At 41.5% G+C, this 27,855-nt stretch overlaps 1 protein-coding gene across 1 annotated transcript in view; it reads left to right on the forward strand.

Moving 5' to 3' along the window:
* adamts3 (ADAM metallopeptidase with thrombospondin type 1 motif, 3) overlaps positions 1-27,855 on the forward strand; it is a 219,384-nt gene that overhangs the window by 125,384 nt on the left and 66,145 nt on the right. Inside the window, exons 8-10 of the mRNA XM_050050278.1 lie at positions 2,836-2,941; positions 17,771-17,914; positions 22,300-22,432. Coding sequence (XP_049906235.1) covers positions 2,836-2,941; positions 17,771-17,914; positions 22,300-22,432 — 383 coding nt within the window. The remainder of the gene's footprint in view (positions 1-2,835; positions 2,942-17,770; positions 17,915-22,299; positions 22,433-27,855) is intronic.

Below are 27,855 nucleotides of genomic sequence, written 5' to 3' on the forward strand. Positions count from 1 at the left end.
CATATAGCTGCATTTTAATGATTGATGTTAATATTAGGACTGTGTTTTGGGATGCCATTCACAGTAAAGGAGCCTGAGAGGCAGTCTGCAGGCACTGAAATGATCCCAGGTAGCTCTCTGTCGGAGTTTTTGGCCTGAATTCAATGATAAAATGGGCCATTAGATAAACGAATGTGGACATTTATACACTCACAGAATGTTCTCTTCTAGACTGTGGCAGCTGGACCAAAAGAGATTCACCCAGTCTGTAAATGCAAGGGGAACAAAACTAAATTTGCAAAGTGCACCCACCAATTCCCTGAGTAAATAGCGCCCTTGGGAAAGCATAAGGCATGAAAAGTCAATTAAATTTGTCTGAGGTTGCACCGAGAATGTTTCCCCTCCTGGATGCCACACAGCATGTCATTTGAGGGTTTTATTTCCGTTCCAATACTCATTCAACTTTCATTCTCTTTCAGTCTTCATTTAGTAGTAAGACTTTTTGTTTCACTTCAGTGTCAGTTTAGTCTCCTGTTGGTTTTATTTTCTTGGGTCAGTATGTTTTTTATCTAATTTCAGCTCCAGTTTTTATATTTGAGGTAGAGTTGGAACTGTTTTAAATATTAATGACTTAAAAATAGGTATATTGTTCCACAGGTATATAGCTTTTGGTGTGATAACAGTCATGAATTGGAAATGATGTTGATGGATTTTTAAATTAAACTGCAGAAAACCTCACTTGAATTCTCTGTATGAACAAATAGACCAGTTTAAACTCTGAGATGAAACTTTAAAACCCAAAGCAAAAACTCTTGAGATAGGATCCGTCACCTCGTGTAAATCTATCAACATTTGTGGTTTGGCACCAAAAAAACGAATAATCTTTGTTCATTTTGCAGCTACAGTAAGTGTTATACCATCAGAGTATCAAAATAACAGCGTGCAGCGAGGGCTAAATGAGGAAACACGTGTTTATTCTCAACTTAGCTCACTTAAGGTTCGTCATTGTCGTCGTATGTAGCTTCCAGACTGTCTGTTACACCTGTCAACAATGTGGCGACTGATACAACAAATAAAGTACAGCAGGAAATAGTAGGACAGTGAAAAATATGAGTTTAAAATCATAAAAATCATGAAGCTGGAAAACGTCCAATGCTCCCCCTCCTGCTGTGATTGGATTATGTGTAACGCACACAGAGTACACGCACAGATCTGTCCTACTTAAAGGATAGCTTAGTGCTATTTAACCATGCACGTATTGTCAGTTTTATTTCCCCACGTTTGGAGATACCTGTCTGTGAAATTTCAACAGAGGTGAATGAAAGTTCTTTTGTAGAGCTCGAAGCAGTGGGGAAAATTATATATGGAAAAACATAGCAGTAACACCTCTATCTGGAAACAGTGCCCCAGTTATGCTGAATAATCTACAGACATTGGGGACTTTTTCTTTGGTAGGGAGTGTTTTCACTGAAAACTGCTGATATGAAGGTCTGTTGAATATTCAAAGTAACCAGGACATTGTCTTTTGGGGTAGAAGCTGCTGTCAAGTTCTTAAATGTGATTTTCAGTACTTTGATCACTGCACTGTTTGCATCTTTAGTATCTGGGCAACAGCAGAAACCTCAGAACCTTCAGAGATAGAAACAGAATCTGCATAGGTGCTTTAGATACCGCCAGAAATAAGTGTGGGGTGTTGGGAGATGGATGACACTCCATCTGCAGCATGGAACAAACCTCCACCAGCTCTGAAAGATGGAGAGACCTTGGCTGGAAGAATATAATTTGATTTTTTTTTTATCACACCATACACAAAATACAAACAATAAAACAACAGTCAGCAGTGCTGGAGACTCTGTGGGCAGGCGAATGCCAGTCACCCACATATATTTTGGTCATGTATAAAACTACAAATATTCTGGGACGGGATTATTCTCATCGTTGAGAGTTTTAGTTTTACAAGATCCCAAGGCACCCACGGATTGTGTTTTTGGGATTAATACCTGAGGACAATATTCATAAGATCTATCTGTTCCAAGTCCTTATACTGGCATGCAAAAAAGCCGTTACTAGGAACTGGCTGAAACATGACCCTCCATTTCCAGGACAGGGTGGACGTTGTAGTTGTAGAGGAACTATATTCCATGGAAAATCTAACCTTTCACCTGAGGACTAAAGCACGGACACATTCAACGCTGGGATAAATGGACAGACTGTAACAGAAATGAGGTGTTATTTAATCAGCTGGTCTGAAGACATGTATCAAGCCTGATCAAAGGATAAGTGTGGAAGAGCACAAACATAAGGAGTATTTTATCATGTCAGCCTTTGGACCGTTTTCTTCAGCATGTCCAAGTGGTATTAGTGTTTGCGCCGCTGTCGCAAAGACAACCAGATCACTTCAGTTTTCCTCAGACCTGAGCTATTACCAACAACGCAGGACAAACTACATATTGTTTGCCACAGTTACTTTGGTTGTTTCACCATCTGCTATTTCCCCTAGTGGGGAAAGGAACTGCAGAGAACTTACATTGATGCTCTTTGGTAACTGGGGGTAGCTGCTGATAGCTACTGAGAAAAATAAAAGCTCTATCCTCTTCCTGTTTTGGCTGCTCAATAGTTGATGCACTGTCTTTGTGCTGTAAAGTGAGTCTTCATTTTCCTGGGAGATCGTACCCATTGGCAGACAGAATCATATAGTCAATGCAAGGCTTATAGGGAATTAACAATCGACTTTCACTTCATAATGATAAAGAACAAAACTTTTTTTCCATTTGAAAAAGACGTAAATTTGATGTGACTTTTCAAATTTAATAATTTCTTATGATAACCCTCATCCTTTCACCTGATGTCCTCCAGGTTACGCTCCAGTCACAGGAATGTGTCACCCAGTCCGGAGCTGCACCCTCAACCATGAAGACGGCTTCTCCTCAGCCTTCGTTGTGGCTCACGAGACGGGACATGTGTAAGTTCTTGTTTTGTTTTTCCTTCTTAGTCATTGTAGGGGTTTGGAGCTCCCAAACACACATATTCAACTTCCTAGTGTGACGCTTGGCTGTAATGCAGAGAAATTATTGTCCTTCCACGGCTTCAAAAGTTAAGTGTGAACATTTTCCCGGGGCTTTGTTTGTCCCTGTGATCTCTATGTTAACTGACATGGGGGACCTTTAAGCAGAAGGGCCTTCAGCAGTCTGACAGTGAACATGTTGGTCTTTATTGAATTTCAGGGTTTGTTTATCGAGCACATGTCCAGAAACACAAGCACTCAGCTGCTGTTTGTCATCACGTCCCCCTTTCTCTTTTCCCAACCTTGAACACATCTTAAACATTGACCGCAATTCCTGAAACATATTTCACCTCTGAAGTAACAGATCACAACGACACCACTCACACACAGGGACACCAGACACACTCACGTGAGCTGGGAACGCAGCAGAAATATCAGAGATTGGCACAATGACACACTGAACAACTGGTAGACTATGTTTAGAGTCATGTCACTAGGCAACCCCCAGCTCCGGCGTATATGCAAATCGTTCAACATTCAACATCTAAAATGAGATTTAGCAGATCTGAACACCATCTGCAGAGTGGAATCTGCCTGACACGACCACAAATACAATTTTGTGTGCGTGTTGAAATTGAAGTGCCTCAGACATGGAGGCAGGGAGATGGTGTAGTAAAAAGTGAGGCTGTCCTTCAGCACAAGCAGCAGGTGTTTGACAAAGTCAACCAGCTGAGACAGCAAGGATTCATCCTGTTTGAATGTCCCCAAGCAAGACACCGAATCCTCCAACTTCACGGTTGTTGCTCTGCATCTAACGCTGGGGGGGCTGGTGAACAGGGATTAATAGACTTTCCCTGGAAGAATAACATATAAAAACAACATGGAATCCCGGAGCTGTAGTGTACACACACGCAGCTGCTGTGAGGGGAATCCAGAGACAATTCTTAGAATTCAATTACAAGATTAAATCCTTGTAAAGAAAAAAATCCTTAGACAGCAGCTAAGCCTCTGAACTGAAGAACAGCTAACAGAAGCAAGGGTGATGTCTGAAAATCTTAAGTGCTTCCTAAGATGAGATAAATGGCTGAACGAGGCAGAGACAGGAATAAAGATCTTTAAATGCTGTTTGTTAAAGCTGTGTAACGGATATTACTTTGTGGCTGATTTTGATCACACGTTTGCATGTCACAGTCAGTAATCAGTGTTTGTTTTTTCACAGTATTGGGTACGGTGTCTCATGAGCCATATCTCAATGTCCTCAACAGCCCTGCTGTTCAGGGACAATAGGGATTACAAGTGTATCAGTGAACCACACTTCACTGTCTATGTGATTATAGAGAAGGGGCCTCAAACTCACATTGCCTGGGGCCCACTGGAGAGGTTGTTCTGCTAGGGAGGGTACATGTAGCCCATAGCCTGTAAAAACAATCGACGTAGCTACTGTGACGTCACCCATTGGTTTGTGGACTCCCGTTCTGAAGCCTTGAGTTCGGCAATTTGGCCGTTGCCATCATGGTTTTTTGGAGACAGGCTGGTGCTGCGGAGGAGCAAGGGGTTGATCTGACTAAGTAAATGGGTGAGTTATATAAAAAATTCACCCTCTGTACAGTTGTCATGATAGATAGATATTGTCATTCTATATTAGATATAATGAGATTAAGGGTGCCACTCAACTCACTCAACATTAGTTCTGTAAAAAAATAGATAAAACAAGACAACCAGCTCAACATGACATAAACACAGCTGTGTAATAGCTATAATAGCAAATGATAAAAATAGATATAACAATAAAAGACAGTGGTTAAAATATTGCACAGTGTAGATATTGTGCACGATTATTGTTTGTTTAGTGTTCTTACAGCCCAGGTAAAGAAACTGTTCCTTAGTTTGGAGCTGCGAGCTCTCAATGACCTGTAGCGCCTGCCTGAGGGCATCAGGTCAAACAGATGATGTGCTGGGTGGAACCTTCTGGACCTTCTGAAGTTGGGGATCTCCTCCAAGGAGGGCAGAGGGCAGCCAATAATCCTCAGGGCTGTGACCCTCCGCAGAGTCTTCCTGAGATGTGAAGGCCCCAGGTAATGTCGAGAGGGGCGTGGTCAGCTCTGATCCCTCTGCAGTCTATGATGACCTCCTTGGTTTTTGTGGTGTTCAGCAGCAGATTGTTGGCCGAATAACACGCTGCCAGTTGCTGCTGAAGGGGGAAATTAGCTATAGAGACCAAAAAAACATTTTTTTGTACCAGGCTGTAAACGTGTTTATTACTGATGTAAAGTTGGGCATTTTAACATGGGGCTGGCCTCTGGAGCATGCCTCAAGTGGCCATCAGGGGAACTGCATATTTTGGCTCCATTTTTCAGCCCTGGAGGTTGCCACTGTTTCATTTCATTAGCTCAGGGGCACTCCACCTTTAAAAGGACAGTTCACCCTGAAATCAAATCAGTCCAGGTTGTTTCAGTGTGAGTTGCCGAGTGTTGGAAATGTCAGCCGTGGAGATGTCTGCCTTCCCTCCAGTGTAATGCAGCTACGTGTCACTCGGCTTGTGGTGCTCAAAGTCCCTAAAAATACATTTAAAGAACTCAACGGCAATGTTTCTGCAGAAATCACGATGAGGTTACTCAAGGTAATCCACAGACCTTGTTGTGAGCAGTTTCATGTAGGAACTATTTTCCGTCTACTGAACTACACCGCCAGCTGTATCACCATGAAGGAGGAAGACTGTATTTTCCCATGGATGAGAGGCTCATGCTTGTGACAGTGCAAGATGTAAACATTAATGGCGCCCTCCTTTAGCTGGCTCAGTGGTGCTAGGTGAGTTAGCAGTCGATGCACGCCTCTTTCTGTGCAGTGATATGGTTAGCAGGTGTTGTTCAGTAGAAAGTCTCCTGGTCTCCTCATTTGACTCCTACACGGTCCTCAGTGACCACTAACAGAAGATAAACATCCAACAGCATGCACATGCCCTGTGTTTTTAATTAACCTGTTGCCATGGTAGCGACTTTTTGTTAAGCACGACTTCTTGACAGATGTGATGAAGTCGTATCATCTCATTGTTTCCCCAGACATGCCGTCTTAATCCAAAGGGGAGAATGTGTCTTTTTCATCAAGGCACCCCTTGTTTCTAGGTAACTGAAATCATTAATGTGACCACGGATCCAGACAGAGAAAATATTAATGTAAATTTTAGTAAATATTTACGATGTACTGTAGTGTTGTTACAGTAAAGAGCTGGCCTAAATACTTTCATTGTGTTATATATGTCACTGTGAATATTTTATAAGCACTGTATGAGGTTTCTGAAAGTGTGAACATATATACAGTTTACTTTGATTATATCTGAGACAAACTGTCATACCTGTAGAATGCAAAGTATAACAGAGGCTCTGCAGCCTCCAGAGGAAGAGTCCGAGGGGATGATAATTTAATCAGCAGCAAAGTGATCAGAATACAGACGGTGTGACATTGAAGAGACACACTGAGAAAACCAACAAAGAGGAAGTCATGATCAAGATGTTTCAGACACATTCACCCACACATCACACTGCGTCGACAGCAGGCATGTGTCTGGGCGCGGAGTTGATCCTTTTTTTGTGAAAAGGACAATCTGTCACCACCATATGTAAGATATCATGTTATAACATATTACAGTGATATGTCCATGAGTGACAAATGGATTAAATGGACGAGAAAGATGATATGAGCCCTGCGACCTGAAACAGAGTTCAATATTTCATGTATTTGATAAGGGTGGGAATCTCCAGGCACCTCAGAATTTGATTTGATTATGATTCAGAGGGCAACAATTCAATGATAAAAGGATTATCGTTTCTATACATGATTTATTTTACTTTATTTGAATTTACTTTTAAAAGCAGCATGCAGTCTTAGCATACTGTGATCCACAATTAAATCTGCTTGAAAACAATGTGGCTCTTAGGCCCCAATCACAGAGGAAGCTTTTAGCGGCGGCTTTTCGTTCGTTAGAGTTTTTAATGAGAAGCTTTTTGCTCGCAGTTTTTGCAATGCAGTGCACCTCGCGTGTCTGCGCTGTAGGCGCCTGCCGTTTTTGCCAGAGTATTTTGAACTCCTCGAATTGAAAAACTTCAACTCTGAGTGGAAAAGCGCCCCACATCATCTCTTCTTTCATCTTTTTTTCCCCATAGTCTAATGGGATGATTTGAGTTGGTGCGTTGGTGGTGAGTTGGTTGGAACAGTTGGTGAACAATGGAGGAGAATCTGGTGGTGGTGGTTGCCAGATACCCAGAGCTATACAGCCTGACGATAGACAGCAGGTTGTCAAACTGCCCCTGAGTCATCCTAAAATAAGCCTGGAAACGTCCATCATGGAGGAAAAGCTTCTGGACCAACTGGTGGTACTCCCCATGATCCACCCTCTTTTTTAGAGTCTCATGTACCCACACAGATCTCTGTTTATCTGCTGACAGCCTCTCACCCTCAACCAGAGCTACAGACAGCACCCTCTGCCTCAACATTTTAGGAACTAGATACTGATTACTGTGGAAAAAATAAATAAACAGTAGATTGATTTCAGGAGAAGAATAGTGTAAGGATGTGATGGGGAAATGCTGTCTCTGTGATCGGGGCCTTATACAGGTCCCTCTTCCCTTTAGCCTTAAAGCCATAATGTTTCCATACCCGAGCTTTATAACCAAAGGGACGCAGTCTGATTGTTTCCAGTTCCAAGTGATCGCTGATTTTGAATTTGTAAGCAGAACTGTGTCACTACATCTTCAGATCAGTGGCAGCTGCTGGTCTTTCAAACAGGGGAAGCTCACTTTAAGTTTACATCATAAAATTTGTCATATTGTAGCGAGGCAGTAACTTATAAAAGGAACAGTTAATTGAAGCCGTTTTTCAATCACACTCATGCCATAGAACCACAGCAACACACACCTCAAAGATTTTCAGATGGGTTTAAACACCTGAACTGTGTACAAACGGTGAAAATTAGCTATATGGCTTATGGAAGTAAGGAACTCCGGACGGCACTCTGTCAGAAGACTCCACTCACAAATATCCACATGGGACTGAGCTCGAAAAGCAAAGCACTGTCAGTCACAAAGGGGTTCAGCCTTTTAGACAATTCCTCCAATCATCATTGGACACCGAGTGTCCTCTCCCGCCTACCGCTCCATTAGATCCCAGGGAAGCTGAGCCTCCCTGGAAGTGACCATTTTGTCACATTTATCCAATGACCGTCTCGCTTTGCTGCATGAAAAAAACCTGCTCAGCGCTGTCTCATAGGAATGCTTGGAGGCTCCGCGTCCACCGTGCTGACACAAGAATATATAACAGGGAGGTCGCGTTTGAAAACTGGTGATAAACAGCTGACGTTTGAACACCATAATCCTGATGTGAAACGCATCCTAGCGCACGTTTAATGCAGTGTAAATTCTTATTTTAATGTAAATTCAATAGTGCGTATTTGACCATTTCTTCTATGAAATTTTAGGGGAAGTTCAGCTTCCCTTGTTGTCTCAGAGCAATCGCCCCTGCCTCAGATACATCTGAAAAAGTAATGAAACAAGAATGGGTCAAAACCTAGTGTATGGCTCGACCATGTATGAAACACTAGAGGGCTTTTAATTTGAAATGATAAGTGAATGCTATATATCCAGTCATGGACTTTCATTCTCCTTGATTTTCACTTACAGCCCCATTGTTATGGTCCAGCCCAAAGTTAATTTTAATACACCTTAAAATGAAGAACAGTACACTGAGACACAGTAACACAGCAGAGGAGATCTACTTTCTCTGAAGCTGCACCCACTGATTCTTTAACACAACCCTCCCCCCTGTACGTCCCTGACTGGTGGAGGCTGCGCAGCCATCGGCCACTGTCAGAGCCAAGTTCTGCTGATAATGACAGTTTGTAAAATGCCCTATCAGTGCAAAGGAGAGTTTCGTCATCTCTTCTGACATTTCAACATGTAATATTCACTTTGATTTTAATCAGTGTCTTATTTCCACTTTTTCCTTATAATGGTGGCCGCACTTGTTCTGACCATCTTTGGTTTTGACATTGTAACACCCAATACTCAGTAACGTTTAAATAGATGTAAGGCTTGTGTCACACAGACACGGCTGTTCCTCAAACAAAGCTGATGAGGTGATCCTCTTGTCCAAAACTGCCATTTCGTCCACAGCTGGCTGATTAGTTAGCTAGCTTGCAGAAAAAATGAGCAGAATGACGATATCAACCATCGGATGATAACAATTTGCTTTTCTACGCTGTGAAGAGTGTGTTGATGAAGCAGTTGTTACATTTCACTCATGTAGTGGCTGGCTAGGTGGCTACCTAGTTTGTTAATTCCACCATGCTATCAAGCGACACTGATTGCAGAAAATGAGGAATACAGTAATTCAAGACTGTCAGCGTCCACGGCTCTGTGAGCCCATCAGCACTCATTCATTCAAAAGAGCAACAGCCAGTAGGAAAACACTAACACTCATGTCATCAGTCACTCTGCCCAGTGGTTTAACTTCATCACTCACTCACTCACAGACAGACTTTTGTGTGGCCTCCACTTTGCGATCCAGCCTAAAGAAAACAAGGCGCACTGACGCCCGTGGCTCAAAGGTAGAGTGTGTCATCCACTAATTGGAAGTTCCAGGGTTCGATCCCCAGCTCCTACAACCAAGATGTCAAAATATCCTTTGGCTAGATACTGATGTCCACATTTCGGGTATGAAATCATCTCAGAATGTGGCATCAAATATCAATGCTATGCGGATGACGTCCAGCTGTACATGCCACTACAGCCTGATGACCCCTCTCAGACCCGTAATCTAAATGCATGTGTATGTAAAATTAAACTCTGGATGAGTCAGAACCTTCTCATGTTAAATGCTGCCAAGACTGACCTAGTGGTGATCAAGCCCTCTAATTACAAGCAGTTGTCTCTAAAGTATAAGAAACTTACGAGTCACCTTTGACCATACTTTATCTTTTTAGCCTCATAAAAGGGAGATCACCAAATCAACCTTTTTCCACCTCCTTAACATTGCTAAAATCCGCCCTGTTTTGTCTCGTCGCAATGCTGAAATCGTCCTCCATGCTCTTGTGTCTTCTAGATTAGACTATTGTAATGTTCTTTTCTCTGGCCTCCCTGCATCTGCTACTCGTAGTCTTCAACTTGTGCAGAACACTGCCGCTAGAATTTTGACCAGAACCAGTAAATACAGTCATGTAACTCCTGTCCTAGCATCTCTGCACTGGTTGCCTGTCCACGCCAGAGCTGATTAAGATCCTTCTTTTAACTTACAAGGCATTACATGGTCTGGCCCCATCCTACCTATCCGGATTACTGACACCCTATACTCCGCCTCGTCCCCTGCGCTCTTTGAACTCTCACCTTCTGGTCATTCCCTCGGTAAATAAAAAAAAATCAATTGGTTGCAGGGCCTTCTCCTACCGTGCACCTTACTTATGGAATCACCTCCCGCTACATATTAAAGAATCCACTTCCATTGCAATTTTTAAAACACACCTTTTTACCCAATGTTTTGGAGAAATTTGGGGTTCTAATTGTTATGTCCTTGTCTGTTTTTCCTTTGTCTTTTTGTGTGTTTTTGCTTATTTGGCTGTCTACCCTTGATCGTTTTTTTGTAATTGATTCTGTAAAGTGTATTGAGACCATGTTTCTACCATGGTGATTTTACACTCTAAATAAAGGGTATGAATGATTACTGAGTACCATGGATGGTAGCCTCGGCCACTATTGTGTGAATGGGTGAATTTGACATTAAGTGTAAAAGCGCTTTGAGAGTAGAGGAAGAGTAGAAAGGCTCCATACAAGTGTGGTCCATTTACCGTTGTTCTCATTCCTGGTGAAAATTTGCCTCACAAGACAAAATGCACATATAAAGCAGAGCGATAACGACACACGCTGATACAGAATCTCCAGAAGGGCTTCAACACTTGCATTTTTAAAGACACTTTAATGTGAAGTATCAACGGCTCCTCTGCTGACACAAGTGTTTACTGATACTTACTGTGTGTTAGCAAAATACAACCGCTTTTTAAGAGCAAGGGCAGTATAGGATGCAGAGCATAGCACATTAAACACATCAGCTTCTATGCAAGCCTCTTTTTGTTTCAGCTTCCTCTCACTGTTCATCCAGGCTGTGTGATGTGTTGTAGGTTGGGGAACAATAAAGAATACTGGCTAAAAAGCCAGTATGTAGTTTTTCAGGAATTAGAAAAACACTATATATCTCTATAAAACTTTATAATAATGCTTTTTTCCAACGATGTGTATGACCCCAGAGGCAGCTATTGGAAAGAGCAAAACATGAAGACAAATGATGCAGAATGATTGCTCATGCCCAAAAGAGCCTCATGCAGTAAAAAACTCACCAATGAAAGAGAAGTACGCACCATCTGTCAGCTTTAAAAAAAAAAAAAAAAGGCTTTCGTAGCTGTTTAAGGCAGTTCATTATCAGTTGTTTGGTATTTATATCAGTTACATTAACGACCTTGTAAGTTCACGTAGGAACCCAAGTCCTCTGGGTTTAATTACTTTGTAAAATATCAGTGCTCTGTGTGCATTAGTAGACAAATGCAGTACATGTTTTGCAGCAGTTTCCTCAGTTTGAATCCTCCTCTGTGGGGTTTATCTGCTAAAAATCTGCATAGAGCACTTTTTCCATCAAAGCAGAGCAAAACATCAAGAAATTCATAGAACATTGTTATTGATTTCAAAGATGCCCAGTATTCATCTCAGCTACTCTGCATGATAACATTTTAAAGTATGAACGTTCATCCTTGACCTTTGAAAGTGTTTTGCCAAAACAATCCCACCTATAATGAGCTTTCCTAAACTTTCTGAGACATCACTGTCATCATCAGCAGATGGAGGATATTTTTTAGGATTTTATCCATTGCACTTTCTGGAATTCTCTTCTTTTGTTAAACATCAAATTTCATTTTTGACCTTTGAGATTCTGCAACACCAGGGGTCAGCACGCCCCCAGGGCCCCTGCCACCCAGCACACATTGCACTGAACCCTGATTCCTGTCCCTGCGGGTGGTGGGCCACAGGGCGACAACTCCATGGTATTTTGTTGGGCTGAATTGCCCGACCAGGCCCAATGGCCCAAGGCCCGGCTACCAGACGCTGGTGTCCCCATACCGGGCAAGGTGCTCAAAGTCCAAATTGTCCATTTCATCATGGCCATCTTGAATCGCTCTTAGTCTGGCCCCTCCCTGGGACCACTTTGCCTTGGGACATCCTTCCAGGTGCTATCGGCCCCGGACAACACAGCTCCCAAGTTCACAGGGACACGCAAGCCCCTTTACCACGTTAAGGTGGCGCCCTACTGGTAGGAGGCCCCGAGGCAGACCCAGAACACACTGGAGGGATTACGTATCTCGTCTGGCCTGGGAACACCTTAGGGTCCGCCAGGAGGAGCTAGAAAGTGTTGCTGGGGAGAGGGACATCTGAGGTGCTTTGCTTGGCCTGCTGCCCCTGTGACCCAGCCCCAGATAATTGATGAAAATGGATAGATGGACTTTTGAGATTGTCGTTCAATAGAACAAATCTCCAACCAACTCTCCATCCGCTGGTCTGTAATACGGTTAAAAGCAATGAAAAAAGCAAGTAAGCTTATGACCATTAACTTCAATGTTCCCAGTTGAGTTTGTATCTTATTTTCCGTTCTTTTCTGTAAGTGAAGTACATTAGGTTCTCTAAATCACACTCTAATAACACCTTAATAGGATTTCAGGATGCAGGTTTTAAGGCACCAACCGCTGTTGCTGGCACTAGTACTACTGGTAAAATCATTATTTGGTCTAGCGCAGGGGTGTCAAACACAGCTCACAGGCCAGAACCAGCCCACCAAAGGGTCCAGTCAGCAGCTTCAGCACAAAAGAATCTGCATCAGACTTCTATCTTAAAACAGTATAGGTTTAACCCTATCGCCAAGGCACTGCCAAAACATTAGATTTGTAAATGGCTTGTAAGGCAGAGGATAAGTTAACCTGCTTCCTCAATAGCTTCCACTTTAGTTTGGTGTGGTGATGCCAGCGTTACTATGCAGAAGTGGAAATGTATGGAAAAATGCAGATGTAATGACAGTGAATAGCAGACTGACTGAATACAGAAAAACTGAGACATATGGTTGGAGTTGCTCTTATTTCTTTTAAAGGCATCTCAGGCATTTGTTCATGTTTTGTAAATGATGGACCTTTTCACAATGTACTTCCTTACGCTAAAAGAAAGGGCTGTATGTGGCCAATAAAATAATGTGAGTTTGTCACCTCTCAGGATTAATCACCACTGAGCCTTGTGGCTGCGTCTGTGGCACCATATATATACTTAATGCCTATGGAATGCCATTTAAGTTAGTATTAGATGAATACAAAAAATAAAATAAAATATATGAAGACAAGAAATTGATTGATTCAGTGCTCTTCTGGTGCTGTTGCTTTGGTTTGGATCTGTGAGAAAACAGCAGCACATTTATTTGATTGAAACAAAAAGGGCTGAGAAATACATCTGGCACTAGGAAAGAAAATCAGCCAAGTAACATCCTTTATTTAACTTAGAGTTGCAGCATACAGGTTTCAAGGTATACCATGCTATGAAAATGAAAGGTTACTTGTCTACAGTATCGAAAAACACACAACTAGACAGAGAATCTCAGCTTTATTTTAGCTATTTTCACAAGGGAGATGTTTTTGCACATACTTCCATTTAAAAAATGGTTTCAAGTTTTAATTATAGTAATGAAATTTTTGTTCAGTCCTTGAGGTGTTTGTAGTAGATTAGAGGTGAAGAGGAGCATTTTCTATCCTGCACCAGCCCAGAGTTGCACTGCATCATTTAAATGTTTAAAAGACGTTTTTCAGAAAAGCTATTACGCAAATATATATATCTGAATGCCAGTTTTTGTCATTCATGAGTATTGAATTTGACATGATATCTCCTGGTTAAACAGAGATCGAACCATTTCTGTTTTGCAAGTCTGTAGCAGGCATCACTCAACATATGCACAGCGCTTTACTGTATGTGATGCACTCTGTTTGATGTTCCCCTCTTCTTATAGTCATGCACACAGTCTACCGTCATTCCTTTTAACTCAATCAGCTCAATCATAAATATAATATCATGACATTTCTCACTGAAAAGAGGGAAGTGCTGCCTTTTGTTTGAGGTCTGTGATAGATTAAAATGAACTTTGGGAAATCATTTGTAAGTTAAATACTCAGATTGGACAGTACAAATAAATCAAGCCTAAATGACCCAAATGCCTCTCTAATTAATTGCAAAGTGAGTTTAAATAAAGGTTATGGTTTCTAAAAGGTGCCTGCAGATGTAATGGACATTTTCTGTGATTTCCTCAAGGTTCATAAGTGAATTAAGATTTATGTTAATTATAGATTTAAATGTCAGCCCACAGATGGGAAGGTTTTGTGAGAGGGATTTTTTTTTCTGTAGGGGTGCATTTATAACTAACCTGTCTGCTCTGGTTTGGTTCCATGTGACTGGTGCGAACCAAACCAATAAAGAAAGAGCAGAGCAACCACAGGACTGTGCGATAAAAGATGTGAGATTTCAACAAGAATTCAGAGGCTAAAATACTTTTAACTACATTTGCTGTTGATGCGAAGAGGAGGAATCTGTATGTGTAATCTTTATGATCATTAGGGCTGTCAGCATTAACATTTTAATAGCGCGCGATTAGGTCAGAGCTAAACGCACTAATTATTTTTAATCGTATGCTGCTATTATGTCCCTTCATTGTAACCTTACCTTAAGTCAAATTACTGCAGCGGCTTCCTGCTGCCTCAATGATGAAATAAAGAGTGATGCGTCTGAACTTTTGTGTGGCTCCATTCATCTTTTAAAAGACCTTAAGGGCTCAAATTATAAGCCAAAGTTAATGGGAGCTTGTGCACAGCTCAAGGCAGCAGTTCATTTTATTCGCTGCCATGTTGTTTTATGTATGGCATTCAGGAAATTTTAAGTTCAGACCTGAATAGGAAAATACAGCTGCCCTATTGAAATAACACCCAACTCACTAGTGGTGCAAATTATAAACTAACAAAAATGACAATAATCGGCATAAACACTCACAAAAAGTGATGTTTGTGCTTTTAAACATAAAACTTAACTGCAAACTACAAATGACTCAGTCCAGCACAAGGCATGATGGGAAATGCTACAGTACAGCTACAGTAATAATATGAGAAACTCCAGCTAGCCACTTGGCTAATTTATACAATGTAAAATGCCATAGGCTTGTGCTAATAAAGTTAGCTTGTTGTATTTGTGTGTTTTAAACCAAACGTTACAGCACTTCACAGAAACTCCACCGCTGACTAGTGTCTTGGAGGTGTAACTACAGAGCAACACAGACCAGAGATGGGGGACTCGAGTCACATGACTTGACTCGAGTCAGACGCGAGCCGCAAATATGATGACTCGAGACTTGCTTGACTAACGTTGATAAAAGACTTGACTTGACTTTGACTGTGTATTCATGACTTGATACTTGACTTTGACTTGAGACAGATGACTCGAAAGGACTTGGCTTTAATTCAATATTAAAGGCACGCTGAGCACCACTGGGCGTCACTTCTGTTTACGTTCAACAATGTTATCAAACACAACGGAGCTAGCCCTCCCCTCCCCCCTCGTCCTCCGTGACTCTGTCATGAACGAGCGATAGCTGCTAGTTACCCTGGATTTACACACCTGTTCAAGGGATAGTGCACCCAACATGAAAATTCAGCCATTATCTACTCACCCTCATGCCGAGGGAGGCTGAGGTGAAGTTTAAGAGTCCTCACAACACTTGCGGACATCCAAGGGGAGAGGAGGTAGCAACAAGAACCTAATGGAGGCTGATGGCGCCCCAGATTCAAACGTCCAAAAACACATAATTGAAACCACAAAATATCTCCATACTGCTCGTCCGTAGTGATCCAAGTGTCCTGAAGCCCCGACATAAAAATTTGTTTGGAAAAACATCATTTGAACTCTGTTTTTAGCCTCATTGTAGCCTGTAGCTCTAACTGCCTCTCTGTGCACCGTGCTCACGTGTGCTTGCTTTCGCTGGTCTCGCGCTGGCTGGTCGGTACAGCCTGGACCCAAAGGTTTTTGTTGCCATTTGCGGAGCCTGGGCTGCCTACAGAGACCAGACTTTTTCACAGCATATTCAGAGGACATATAGCTAGCGGATCGTGAGGAGATGTTTGCTGTATATGACATATGACTTGACTTGTGACTTACTTGACCTGAGCAATGACGCAGTTTGACTTGCTTGACTTATAGCAGGAACTTGACTTGACTTGCTTGATTCTCACCACAGCTAACTTGGGACTTGCTTGAGACTTGAAGGTAAAGACTTGAGACTTGCTTGCATGCATGTGTGACTTTCCCCCATGTCTGACGCAGACATAACTCTGTACAATCATGTATCAAGGGGACGTCCTCAGGTTGGCATGTTATGACCAGTCACACGTCTTACTGTCAGGGGGGAACAATAGTTTCACACATACAGGACCTGTATGAATCAGAGAAAGCAACTAAACTGGAACTGGAACTGCAAAATGCTGTCACAGTTAACCAGGGATGATTGGATGTCAGTAAATAATCAAAATGATATCAGAATAACTGCACTTTGTCAATGTGGAACAGTGTAATCCTTTCAAAATAAAATTAACAACAAAAAACACTGTATCTCACAGAATAAGCAATTTGAAGTTGTCTCCTACCTCTGAGTCATGGTTTCCAGTCCACACTGTTGTAGCAGTGCAGCACTGATTTAATAGGAAAAGTGTGCTGAGTTTGTTTACTTTTCCATGTGTTTTGGAAGTCCCTTAATAAAAACTGAGTGACTTGTGTACTTTGTTTTGTCGGCTGATATGTTGTGCTGCTGACACTGTGCACCGAGTGTTTCTTTTCCACAGACTCTGGCTGTGTCGCCATGAAAGTGAAGTGAAATGAAGTGAAGGTACACAGTAACTGTACCCCTGTAATATTACATCACAAGCCGCCTTGTTATTTATGATGTACGAGGTTCGCTTGCATTTTGGACCAGTGATGCTCATAATCAATAATTTCATTGTGAGTGTTGTGACAATGGAGAAGATAGATTAACATATCAGATGCAGTAAAGTGCAGATGACCTACTGAAATTGGCCGCCTGCATGGACAAACATTTCTCTAACCTGCCATGGTGTGCTAATATACAGAGGGATAAAGTAACTATATATTTATATATATCATATATTGGGCATGTTTGTGGATGGCTACTAAAAATGGCCAGTAGTAAGAATAAAAATGTCTCATTTTAACTAGAAAACATTGTGTCTCCTAGAAAAAATATGACTTTTAATTTTTCTCTTTTGAATTGATGAAGGTGATATCAGCAGTAATTATGTGCATTACTTAAAGCTTTTATGATGCTTGAAAGAAGCAGATTTTTCAGACCTTTTTAAAATGTACTAGACCTTGAGATGACAGTGTGACACATTTCCACCCAGGCTCGCATAGCTCATAAATAGAGCTGTGGAAGACTGTGGAGTCAAAGTGAATATAAAACATCTGACAGAAATGAAAAAGTGCATGTACTTAAGTACATATTTTTGAGTAAATATATCAAGTTATGTTCAACTTCTTTCCACTGAAAGATAATACAAGATTTTGCATTATGAGTCAGTGGCATAAAAGAGGCTTATTGACTTAACTCCTTGGGGATTGGTGCATCTTGATATCCTGCAGTTTTGAAAGACTTGCTCGTCTCTCTCTGTTTCAGGCTGGGCATGGAGCACGATGGCCAAGGCAACCGCTGCGGGGACGAAACGGCGATGGGAAGCGTGATGGCTCCCCTGGTGCAGGCGGCCTTTCATCGATACCACTGGTCCATGTGCAGCGGACAGGAGCTGAAGAGATACATCCAGTGAGTTCATGTTTGCAGTTACTAATCACTGTAAAATAAGTGGGTGTTATGGACATATGTAGATGTGGAACTGTTTTGAATGCATCATCCAAAGAGTTGGAATGCTGTTCTGCCAATGCTGATATTTGACTTCATGCTGCTGCTGTCCTTTAAAGATGGACGAACTGCAGCCTAAAAAAGCTGAAACTGAAGGATATGATACACTTTTCAGGGCCGCAGGCATCCATGACAAAAGCATCGCATTATCTAGAAAGCACTCAGAAAACTCACACCTCTACCAGAGGCACACAACTCCCCAAATTGGATTTTTTCAGTGCTTGAAAATGTTTAGATATTTTTCTTCTTGATCTGCTTAAAATACACTTAAAAATAGACAAACATGCTTTCTGGGCCAAATCCCAAATCCTTTCTGGGAACATAAGCAAAATTTCAGCTGAGTCAAACTCATGATCATTAATTTATCATGTTGCTTTAACCATTTACTAGATGTGTGCACCTGCCATCACAATTTTGGGCAGTTTAATGTCCAAAGAGCCACATATGGAAGAATTTGGCAACAAACAGTATTGAATCATTTTGGCAGCCAACAAAAAAACTTCACCAGATTGAGACAGATTGGAATTTGTATGTGAAAGAGTGTTGAAAAAGTTGTCTTACAAAAAAAAGGATTAAATGTATGTGATTCTCAAATGTACAAACTGCATTTAACACTTTACAGTGAAGCGATTTTTGAGATACCTTGTTAACTAACAGACAAACACATATTCAGGACTGATAAAATCAGCTTAGGGGAGGTGATAATTATCACTACTGTGCATTTACTTATCCAAATGTGTTCTCTTCAAGGTTTTTGAAATGGAAATGTCCACACAGCCGTTAGCAAAAATCTGTGATGTAGGTTTGAACCAGGGCCGTAAATACAGACAGTGCAAGCAGTGCGGTTGCACTGGGGCCTGTGGGGTGGAATGGCCTTGCAAATGATTAAGATTGTCACTGTGTAACTAAACCTGTGCTTACAAAAGATCTCGTATTAAATAAGAAATGGTGCCATTTGCTGTAGGCTATATTCCCTCTAAAAATGCAAACCCATTATTATTTTAGTAAGATATCAGTAGCAATCTTTAGAAATTATATGCTTGTTCTTCATAAACTATAAAACCTATGAATAAACTATTTAAAAAAATATTCAATCAAATAATTCCTGATTCAATGTTTCTGTCATATACAGGTATGCAATGATGATTCTCAGGCAATATGTATGTTGATGTTGCCTCGTGTCAAGTTTCTATATGATCATGTGACAAGGCAATATGATAAGGAAGCTAGTTTAGGCATAAAATCTGTCAAGACTGATAAGCTGACTACGTTTACAAGTCCAGCCAGCAGTCACACCTTCAAATATAAATATCTTTTGAAGTGGGGTTGTATGTAGTACTTATCCATAGTCAGTGTATTACCTACAGTAGATAGCGGTTGGCATGCCCCGAGTTCGAAAAAGCAAGCAGAATTCCCACCATGGAAGCTAAGCAACATTCCTCTGTGGACGGATGAAGCAGCACCTCCTATAACCCCACCTAATAAATCAATGTCCGTTTAACTGTTTGCTTTGTTTAGGATATTTTAACCACTTTACCTTGCTGTCAGACAGGCCTCTGCAACAGGGAGCTGATGTCTTGGTGCTGCTCTCTTCAAAGCCACCAAAACAAGATTTTTACTTTGCAGAAAACAGGAGTTGCTGCTCTGCTGCTGCCTCAGTTGGCTAGTTATGTAGTGTTACTGTGTGACTGAAATTTAAAGTTTTGAATTTCAGTACATTAGTAACACAACTTGGAAGCTACAGAATTTTATTAAAAAAAAATAATAATAATAATATTAATAATGTACCTGTCCTTTAAGTTAGGTGAGAAAAATTGCATCCTGCTGGAGCTCATGATGCTTCTCAAAGCACTGACACTGTTGGATACACTTCAGCATTTGAAACATTTTCTTGAACTAAAACTGCATCAGGCCATCTCTAAACAGAACATCGAGTTTTTCGCTCGACTGCATAAGAATCAAATTCTAACAGAAGAAGAAGTTCAGTAGAGCGTGGACAACAAACTATTGACAGTGACATATAACGATAGCAATGTGCAATCAGTCACCATACAGCACACAAAGACTAGGTCCAGGCTGTTAAAAGTAGATCCATTGCAGATAAAAATCAATACACAACATGAAAAGTGTTACTGCAGTTTGATGAAGTAGGATCATGAACATGAAAACTTTGGTTCTGAGAGGAAAAGGGAAAACTTGGCGAGGCTGCTGTGATGATATATGAGATGTTTAAAATCATTTTACACAAAGCCACAGTTGGCTTGTCTGTCTCTGAGCAGGGTTTAGCTGTGCACCCTCGCCTTGGAAAAAACAAACTTCAAATCTTGGACTGAGTACAGCTGAGCCACTTTTCAGCACCTGGCAGCTCGCATCCAAAATCTGTCCAAATATGAATGCATGACTAATATTTAAAAAATAATAACAAAAGTAGTCACAGATTGTCTCTAAAAACTTGAGCAGTATTCATTATGAATATTTAAAGGTATCAAATTGGTGGTTTGGTTTTATGGCTCATTAATTAGGTGGTAAATTAAAATGTATAATGCAAAGCTCAAAGCCCAAGCCGACTGAAGTTAGAACATACAGTAAATACTCAAGTAGAAGTAAGTTTTCAGTGATGGTCAGGTCTCAAGTAATGTTACGGTAAGAAACCTGAAGGGGTTGAAATTACCTTTACAACAATGGCGCTCATTGTTAATTCCAGCAAATATTGACTTCTGCATCACTAACTTCACCTGTACGATAGCATACATATCTGCATAACTGCTTTATTTACACAGTATTAAGAGACAGATAATCTGTGAAAATAATCATATTCCTCCGCCCACTCTGTTGCCTTGTAGCGCTTCCAGTGGCATTACTACATGTAAACAAAAATAACCAGTCAGAGCTGAAAAGTCTTTAACGCAGCTGTCAGTCATGTCAATCACTTTTTGTAAACTGCGGTCAGACTAGGCAGCTCTGATCAGATATGAATCAAGATCCTGACCCGCAATTTCCACATACTCCGTTTGCGCCGTCCAGCACAGCTGCGTAGCAGATATGCTCCCATTCTAGTGAATAGATTCATTTCTTCCAGAAGCGCCACGACGCTCCGCTTTGTCGGAGATGCCCGCCAGGTCTATTTTTCAGCAACTGCGCATCCATAGCACGTAGCCACGTAGCTCAGATCGCACCAAACTGGAAATGGAAAGCACACAGCATCCGGTAAATTTCAAAATACAAAACAAAGCAGGGACTACGGATTGTAAACTCTCAATTTTTTTAAAATCACGTCACATCCTGTCGCACAAGTTGTCAGTCAGTGTGAGGGTCCAAGGAAAGATGGACGAGGAGTAACTCATAGTTGAAGTGGAAAACCATAGTATTTTGTATGACATCACACATCCTTTCTACAAGGATACAAACCGAAAGGAGAAGACGTGGTGTGAAATTGCAGGAGTTTTGGGAGTGAACGGTGCTTTTTATCCCGTGATTTCGCAGTTCCCACATGAGCTTGCGGTTTCACTATGCGGCGCGGTGCTCCAGAAACGCATCCAGTGGGCGAGGTTACATGCCATTGGTCACTCCAGATCCGTGGCGCTGCGCAGCTTGGCGCACACGGAGTATGAGGAAATTGCGGGTTAGACTGCATTGTCTTTTCTTAACCATAGATGTTTTCAGAAGCATATTATGGTGTACTGTTTAGCTGTAAAAATTTAAAGTTTGTCTCGTAGGTGGTTCTTGGTACTTAGGTCGACTATATCCAACTTGGCTGTCAGGTCACAAGCTTTCACAAGCTGGCTGTCATCCAACTCCATTGTAAACCCATCTGCGTCATTATTAGATGCTCGCAACAACAGACGTAGTTTGAGGAGCTCAAGAGTCTTCTTAGGGCAGGTGGGAGGGGAGGTGGATGGGTCCAACGAGCACAGGACTTTGACCCACAAGATCAGTGTTCATGTTCTGTGTGAAACTAAAAGTCAGCATTCAGTTATGCAAGCAGCTGCTTAAGTGTCAAAAGAATGAAAGGAATGAAAGCAGATTTAATGCTGTGAAATGTACCACATGCTGGATTTTTCAAGGCAACAGGTAAACACAGAGAAAACAGGGAGGCTTTTCATTGAAATTTGATCAAATACACGTATAAAGCAGAGGAATTAGTGATAAAAGTTTGTCTCTAATATTCAGTCACAGTCTGCTCTCCTCTGCAGTTGAGGGAAGTAAAGACCCCGGGCCACAAATCCATCCAGAAAAATTGGGTGTCATATTTGAGTCCTTGTGTAATCTCTTGTTCCATTCCCCAACAGCACATACGACTGTCTCTTGGATGACCCCTTCAAACATGACTGGCCGCAGCTTCCTGAACTCCCCGGCATCAACTACTCGATGGATGAGCAGTGTCGATTTGACTTTGGAGTGGGCTATAAGATCTGCACCTCGGTGAGTACAGCCCCTCAGGCCTCCATTCAATGGATAGGTGCAACACTTGCACAGTTTGATCCCTGTCACCATTCACATGTCTATAAGTGATATTCAGCAGAGAAACAGAGCAAAAGTCAATTTACTCTCGATGAGCTCAGAGAGAAATGGTACTTAAGATGAGCAGAGCAGAGAAGATGTGATGAGCTTTTTACACAAAGATGTGCAGGAGATGAGGATTGAAGAGAAAATGACGTTGAAACATCAGCAGACTCGTACGAGCAGAGCCAGATGCCAGATTAGTGAGTACTTCAAACAGACATCTGCTTTCTTTACTGCAGTCACACCTGCCGTCCTGCTAGCTTTCTGCAGATCCTGTCACTTTTTTCTATCATCTGCAAAACTTTTCTTCATCTCTCACTGGTCACATCACCGTGAGCTACTCTGGCTTATAACTGACGGAAGGCATGAAAAAAAAGCTAATTAGATCCTGGATCTTACTGAAATAAAAAGTTCTATCATTTGCTTATTTGCTTTGATGGCACGTCTTTAAAGGGTCAGTGTGTGTGGGATTTAGGGGGGACATATTCGCAGAGATGGAGTTTGATACAATAACTATGTTTTCTTTAATGTATTATCACCTGAGAATAAGAATCATTGTGTTTTCATTACTTCAGAATGAGCCTTTAATACCTACATAGGGAGCGGGTCCTCGTCTATTGCTGTGTTTCTACAGCAGCACAGAATGGACAAAGCAAACTCTGACTCTAGATAGGGCCATTCATGTTTTTGCACTAGCCACCATGGTTAGAAGCCCCCCTTGCATTGAGAGCAAAAGATAAACACTGATTTTTTTGATGTGAAAGTGCTTTATTCAGCGTTTTTACAGGCTTAATTTGTTGGTCTGTTTGGACCTGTTGGACCTCTGCGGATAATTCAGCTCCCAGTTTACACCTCCTGAACCTCTGGATCTTATGTTACCAAAGAAAAGGGGAACATTAGGAGGTGCTAGGCTACCGGACCTTTTCTGACATGCAACATGGAATTGCTGTATTCAGTGTTTTACCAATTTAAATCACTGGGTCCATTTGTTTTGGAGAAGAAGAGGCCTCTGGGGATAATTTGTCTGGTGGTAAAACCTCTTAAACATCTGGATCAGAAATAAGGGCACTTATGAAGTTATCGATGAAAATAGGTGAGCACATGTTAGCAGGTCCTGGGCCAGCTGACTGTCTGCAACATGCCAAACAGCGTCGGCGAAACAATGTTTTGTCACGGGAAACTGCTTTATTCAGTGTTTTTATTGGTTTTAATCACCAGGGTTCGCATTTATAAAGATTGCGTATGCACAAAATGAGGCCTTCCCACGCAAAAGTTGTGATCTATAAAGGTAGACTTGACGAGAGAATCTTTGACCCAGGCTTACAAACATTTTGGAGACAGAAATTTGCGACGCAGATGGTGAGGTGGAAACCTGATTGTAGAAAGCGTCGAGTAATTTGTGCTGCACACCGTTTTTGACTTTTGTCCGTACATACATTTTTAGTATGGATCCTACACACTGTTTTGTAAACGAGACCCCTGGTTTGTTTGATCTGGAGAGGAGGAGACCTCTGCGGATAGTTTGACTCCAGGTTAAAACCTCCTGAGCAATGAACACTGAAGGATTTCTAACCAGGAGATGTTTATGCTGGTCGCAATCTACAATACGCACTGCTGGACAGATGCCATTAAAACCATCTACATCTTACACGCTGGACTTTCAAGCCTTTCTTTCCCTGAACAGGAATTATGTTCCAAACAAGAGTGCAGGCTTCAAAAGTGCATTTTAAAAGAACAGAAAATGGCAGCACTTGATGTGTTACTGATTTGATGGGAAAGTTGATGACATCAGGTCATGCAGAAAACATCATGCCCTTTCAACAAGACCTGTGTCTGTCATTTATCAAGTTCAGAAAAACTCAAAACTTGAAGGGGATGAGTCATCATGCATTGACATTTCTGCCACAGAACTAAAGTGGGGTCTTTTCTCAGAAATTCAACCCAACAAGGCATTTTGAGTCTCCACTTAATATGTGAAGGATTTGCCAAAGTAGTGTAATAACCTTGTTTCTGTTCACCTCTGGAATAAATTGTCACTGAAAAACTCAAATGAGTTAAAACTATGCTGGAAACGAGCAAAATAATGGCAGCAGATTTCTAACATGTTTAAAATATTTAAATCAACGGCAAGACTAAATAGATTGTGAAGCCAGGGATTTTGCAGTGTAGAGGCGATAACTAAAACTATGCATTGATTTTATATTTGAAAATTACATTTAGTGTCTTTGATTTCACATTCAACAAGCAGCTGACTGTTCCCTTTCAAACAAGTTGAGACGACCAACTGGCAATCACTGATCACTGGCCTGCTGCAGCCAAGTGAAGAATTACAACCACACAATCCTTCAGCTGTTTGCTCCAATCACCGCCCTCACACACATAAACACACACCAAACTGGGTCCAGAATAAGCAGTTATCAAATGTTTTATTTATTTATTTTTTCATTGTTATAACCAAAATATACCACAGTCTTTTCTTATTACCATAGAGTAATAGAAGTCTTGTAGCATCTGCAATGTTTTTGACTAACAAGCTCAGCCTTCCTTCTTAGTCTGAAGTGGCCAATATGCACAAGCTGTTTGAGCAGGCAGTTTCCCAGTTTTGTATGTAGAAAAAAAGCCATTCAGTCAATTTAATTGTGGTGTGTTGCTCTGCAAATAAAGAGCCGCCAGCCTGAGCCACTGAACAAGATTGGAGACGTGGCTGCTGCAGACAGACATGTTCAGAGTCATATTAATCCCTGCAGGATTCAAATGTTCAAGTGTTTTAGTTCTTACTGTCAAATCCTAATAAGTGAGATTGGTGAACTGGACACTAATTGGCCCTTTATTTGATGATAAACGTTCTGTCTCCATCTAATACAGAATTTCCCTGTTATGTCACCATAACATATTCACCAAAAACATAATCCTTCTCTAATGATAACTGCACTATAGTGCACAGATATGATAGAAAGAAAAACATTTTGATTTTTAAAAGTAAACACACATATGTATGTAAACAGTTCATTTTTGCAGTACCTCATCCAAAAATGTCAAAGGTGAAAATCGTATTTTTTGCAAAAGTAAAAATAGTAGAGCATACAATTTGTCTTGCACCATGAAAGCCTCAGTTTTCCCAGACATTTTGTTTCTTAGCCTCACAAGTCAAGGAGTCCTCTCTAGCCTGATTGTAAAGAACCTGTAAATGTCCACAAGGTGGCAAAGCTGGATGCCAGTCTACACTAAAAACTGATTACTGGTTCCTTTAAGCATAGCCTAACTCCATCCATCCATCCATCCATCCATCCATTTTCATTTGCTTAATCCGGAACCGGGTCGCGGGGGGCAGCAGGCGGAGCAAAGCAACCAAGACTTCCCTCTCTTCAGCAGTGCTTTCCAGCTCCTCCTGGGGGACTCCAAGGCATTCCCAAGCCAGATGAGATATGTAATCCCTCCAGTGTGTTCTGGGTCTGCCCCGGGGCCTCCTACCAGTGGGACATGGGACACCTCTAACAGGAGGCACCCAGGGGGATCCTGATCAGATGCCCGAATCACTTCAACTGACCCCTTTTGACGCGAAGATACAGCGGCTCTACTCCGAGCTCCCTCTGGATGTCCGAGCTCCTCACCCTATCTCTAAGGCTGAGCCCAGCCACCCCACGGAAGATACTCATTCAGCCGCTTATACCCACAATCTCATTCTTTTGGTCACTACCCAGAGCTCATGACCATAGGTGAGGGTTGGGACGTAGATGGACCAGCAAATCGAAAGCTTTGCCCTCTGGCTCAGCTCCCTCTTCCAGTGCAGCGCCCGCGTCACTGCAGATGCTGAACCAAACTGCCGATCCATGTCACGCTCCATTCTACCCTCAGTCATGAACAAACCCCTAAGATACTTGAGCTCCCTCACTTGAAGCAGTAACTAACCAAACGTCCCCCCAAAGTTCAATAAAATTTGTTGATTTGTTTTTGAGATACCCTTCTGCAGCTTGATAGAGGCCCTGTGAAGCATCAGCTGAGTTGTGCAGCTTTTGGTCATTTGATTCGCAATAAATTGATGCCTGTAACAGGTGTGTCATACAGACAGAGGAAGTGGTCGAGGTACAGCAGATGGGATGTGCAGCGGACAGTGGTGCAATCTCGACAAGGTCATCAAGCCACTGCTGGTGTACAGGCTTACAACAAAATGAGTGCAGGTGTTTTGGTGCATGTCATACACCCCTGGTGCGTGTCGCCATAAAAGAGGAGTCAGATTCACTTACTAAACGCCAATGAAAAGAAACTCATAAAAAACTATGTGGCAGAGATAGTTGCATAATCTTTAGGCACCCTTCAGAACAAATTGTTTTGCAGTATTAGTGCTGGGATGTGGAAGAAAGATCAGCTACAGTAATAAAATCAGTTCAGGATATTCAGGCTTTGCTGCAGCAGTGGCAGCTTCAGCAGGAAAACAAGAAGGGAGAGAATCTAATTATGCACATAGAGTGGAAAATGAGCTCAGCAATCAAACAAGGAGAGTGATTATTGAATGAAAATGTTGTTCAGCAATTTCAGCGCCTGGCACACATTTTAAGATTGAAAACTATGGAACAACATGAATATGTAAAATGTATAGAACCAGTAAAATAATTAGATAACAACGCTTGAGTTATTTCATCTCCCCTCTTGGTCTGGTGTAGAAGAGTATCAACTGCAGTCTGAAAAAGCTGCAGATGAGAAAGAGATTCACGACTGAGAGAACAGTGTCAGCCAGAAAAGGAGAGAGATTGACCAGTTTGAGAGATTCTTCCCGACCTGTTGAAAGGAACAGGCCTTAGAGGTAATTTAAAGGCTCGTGCTGTTCAAAAAGCCTCCCGGTATATATATATATTGGGATGCTCGAGGCAGCTGAAAAACCCATTGTTGAGTTCTCTTAAATCAGTCTGATCTGTTCTAATCCTTACAAAAAAATAAAACATCCCACCACTTTTCCTGGAGAGGAGGTTAACAATAAGCCGTTCCCATAGAAAACCTTAATCCATTCGGCTTTGGTGCCTGATGGTGCAGCCAATAACGCCTGTAAACAACGTTTAGGTCTGCAGTGTCAGCTGTCTGTTAGATATAGACGACTGCGACTGTGGAATACTTAACAACCTGTTTCTTAGTGAATCTACTTCTTCCTAGATATTTCAATATTTTCTTTGTCTTTCTTTCTCTTCAGTATCACATACTGAGCCTTATTTGCATCTTTGCAGAGTGGGTAATAATGTTCGGTTTTTATGCAACCCTTAATGGAGGCATTTTTGAATGTCACAGCTGGAATTTCTTTTTGATAACAGTATAACAGTTATGTAACACAATGACTGAGAATATGTTAAAAG

This window comes from Epinephelus moara, chromosome 8 (assembly GCF_006386435.1).
Source record: "Epinephelus moara isolate mb chromosome 8, YSFRI_EMoa_1.0, whole genome shotgun sequence".
NCBI classification, from domain to species: Eukaryota; Metazoa; Chordata; class Actinopteri; order Perciformes; family Serranidae; genus Epinephelus; species Epinephelus moara.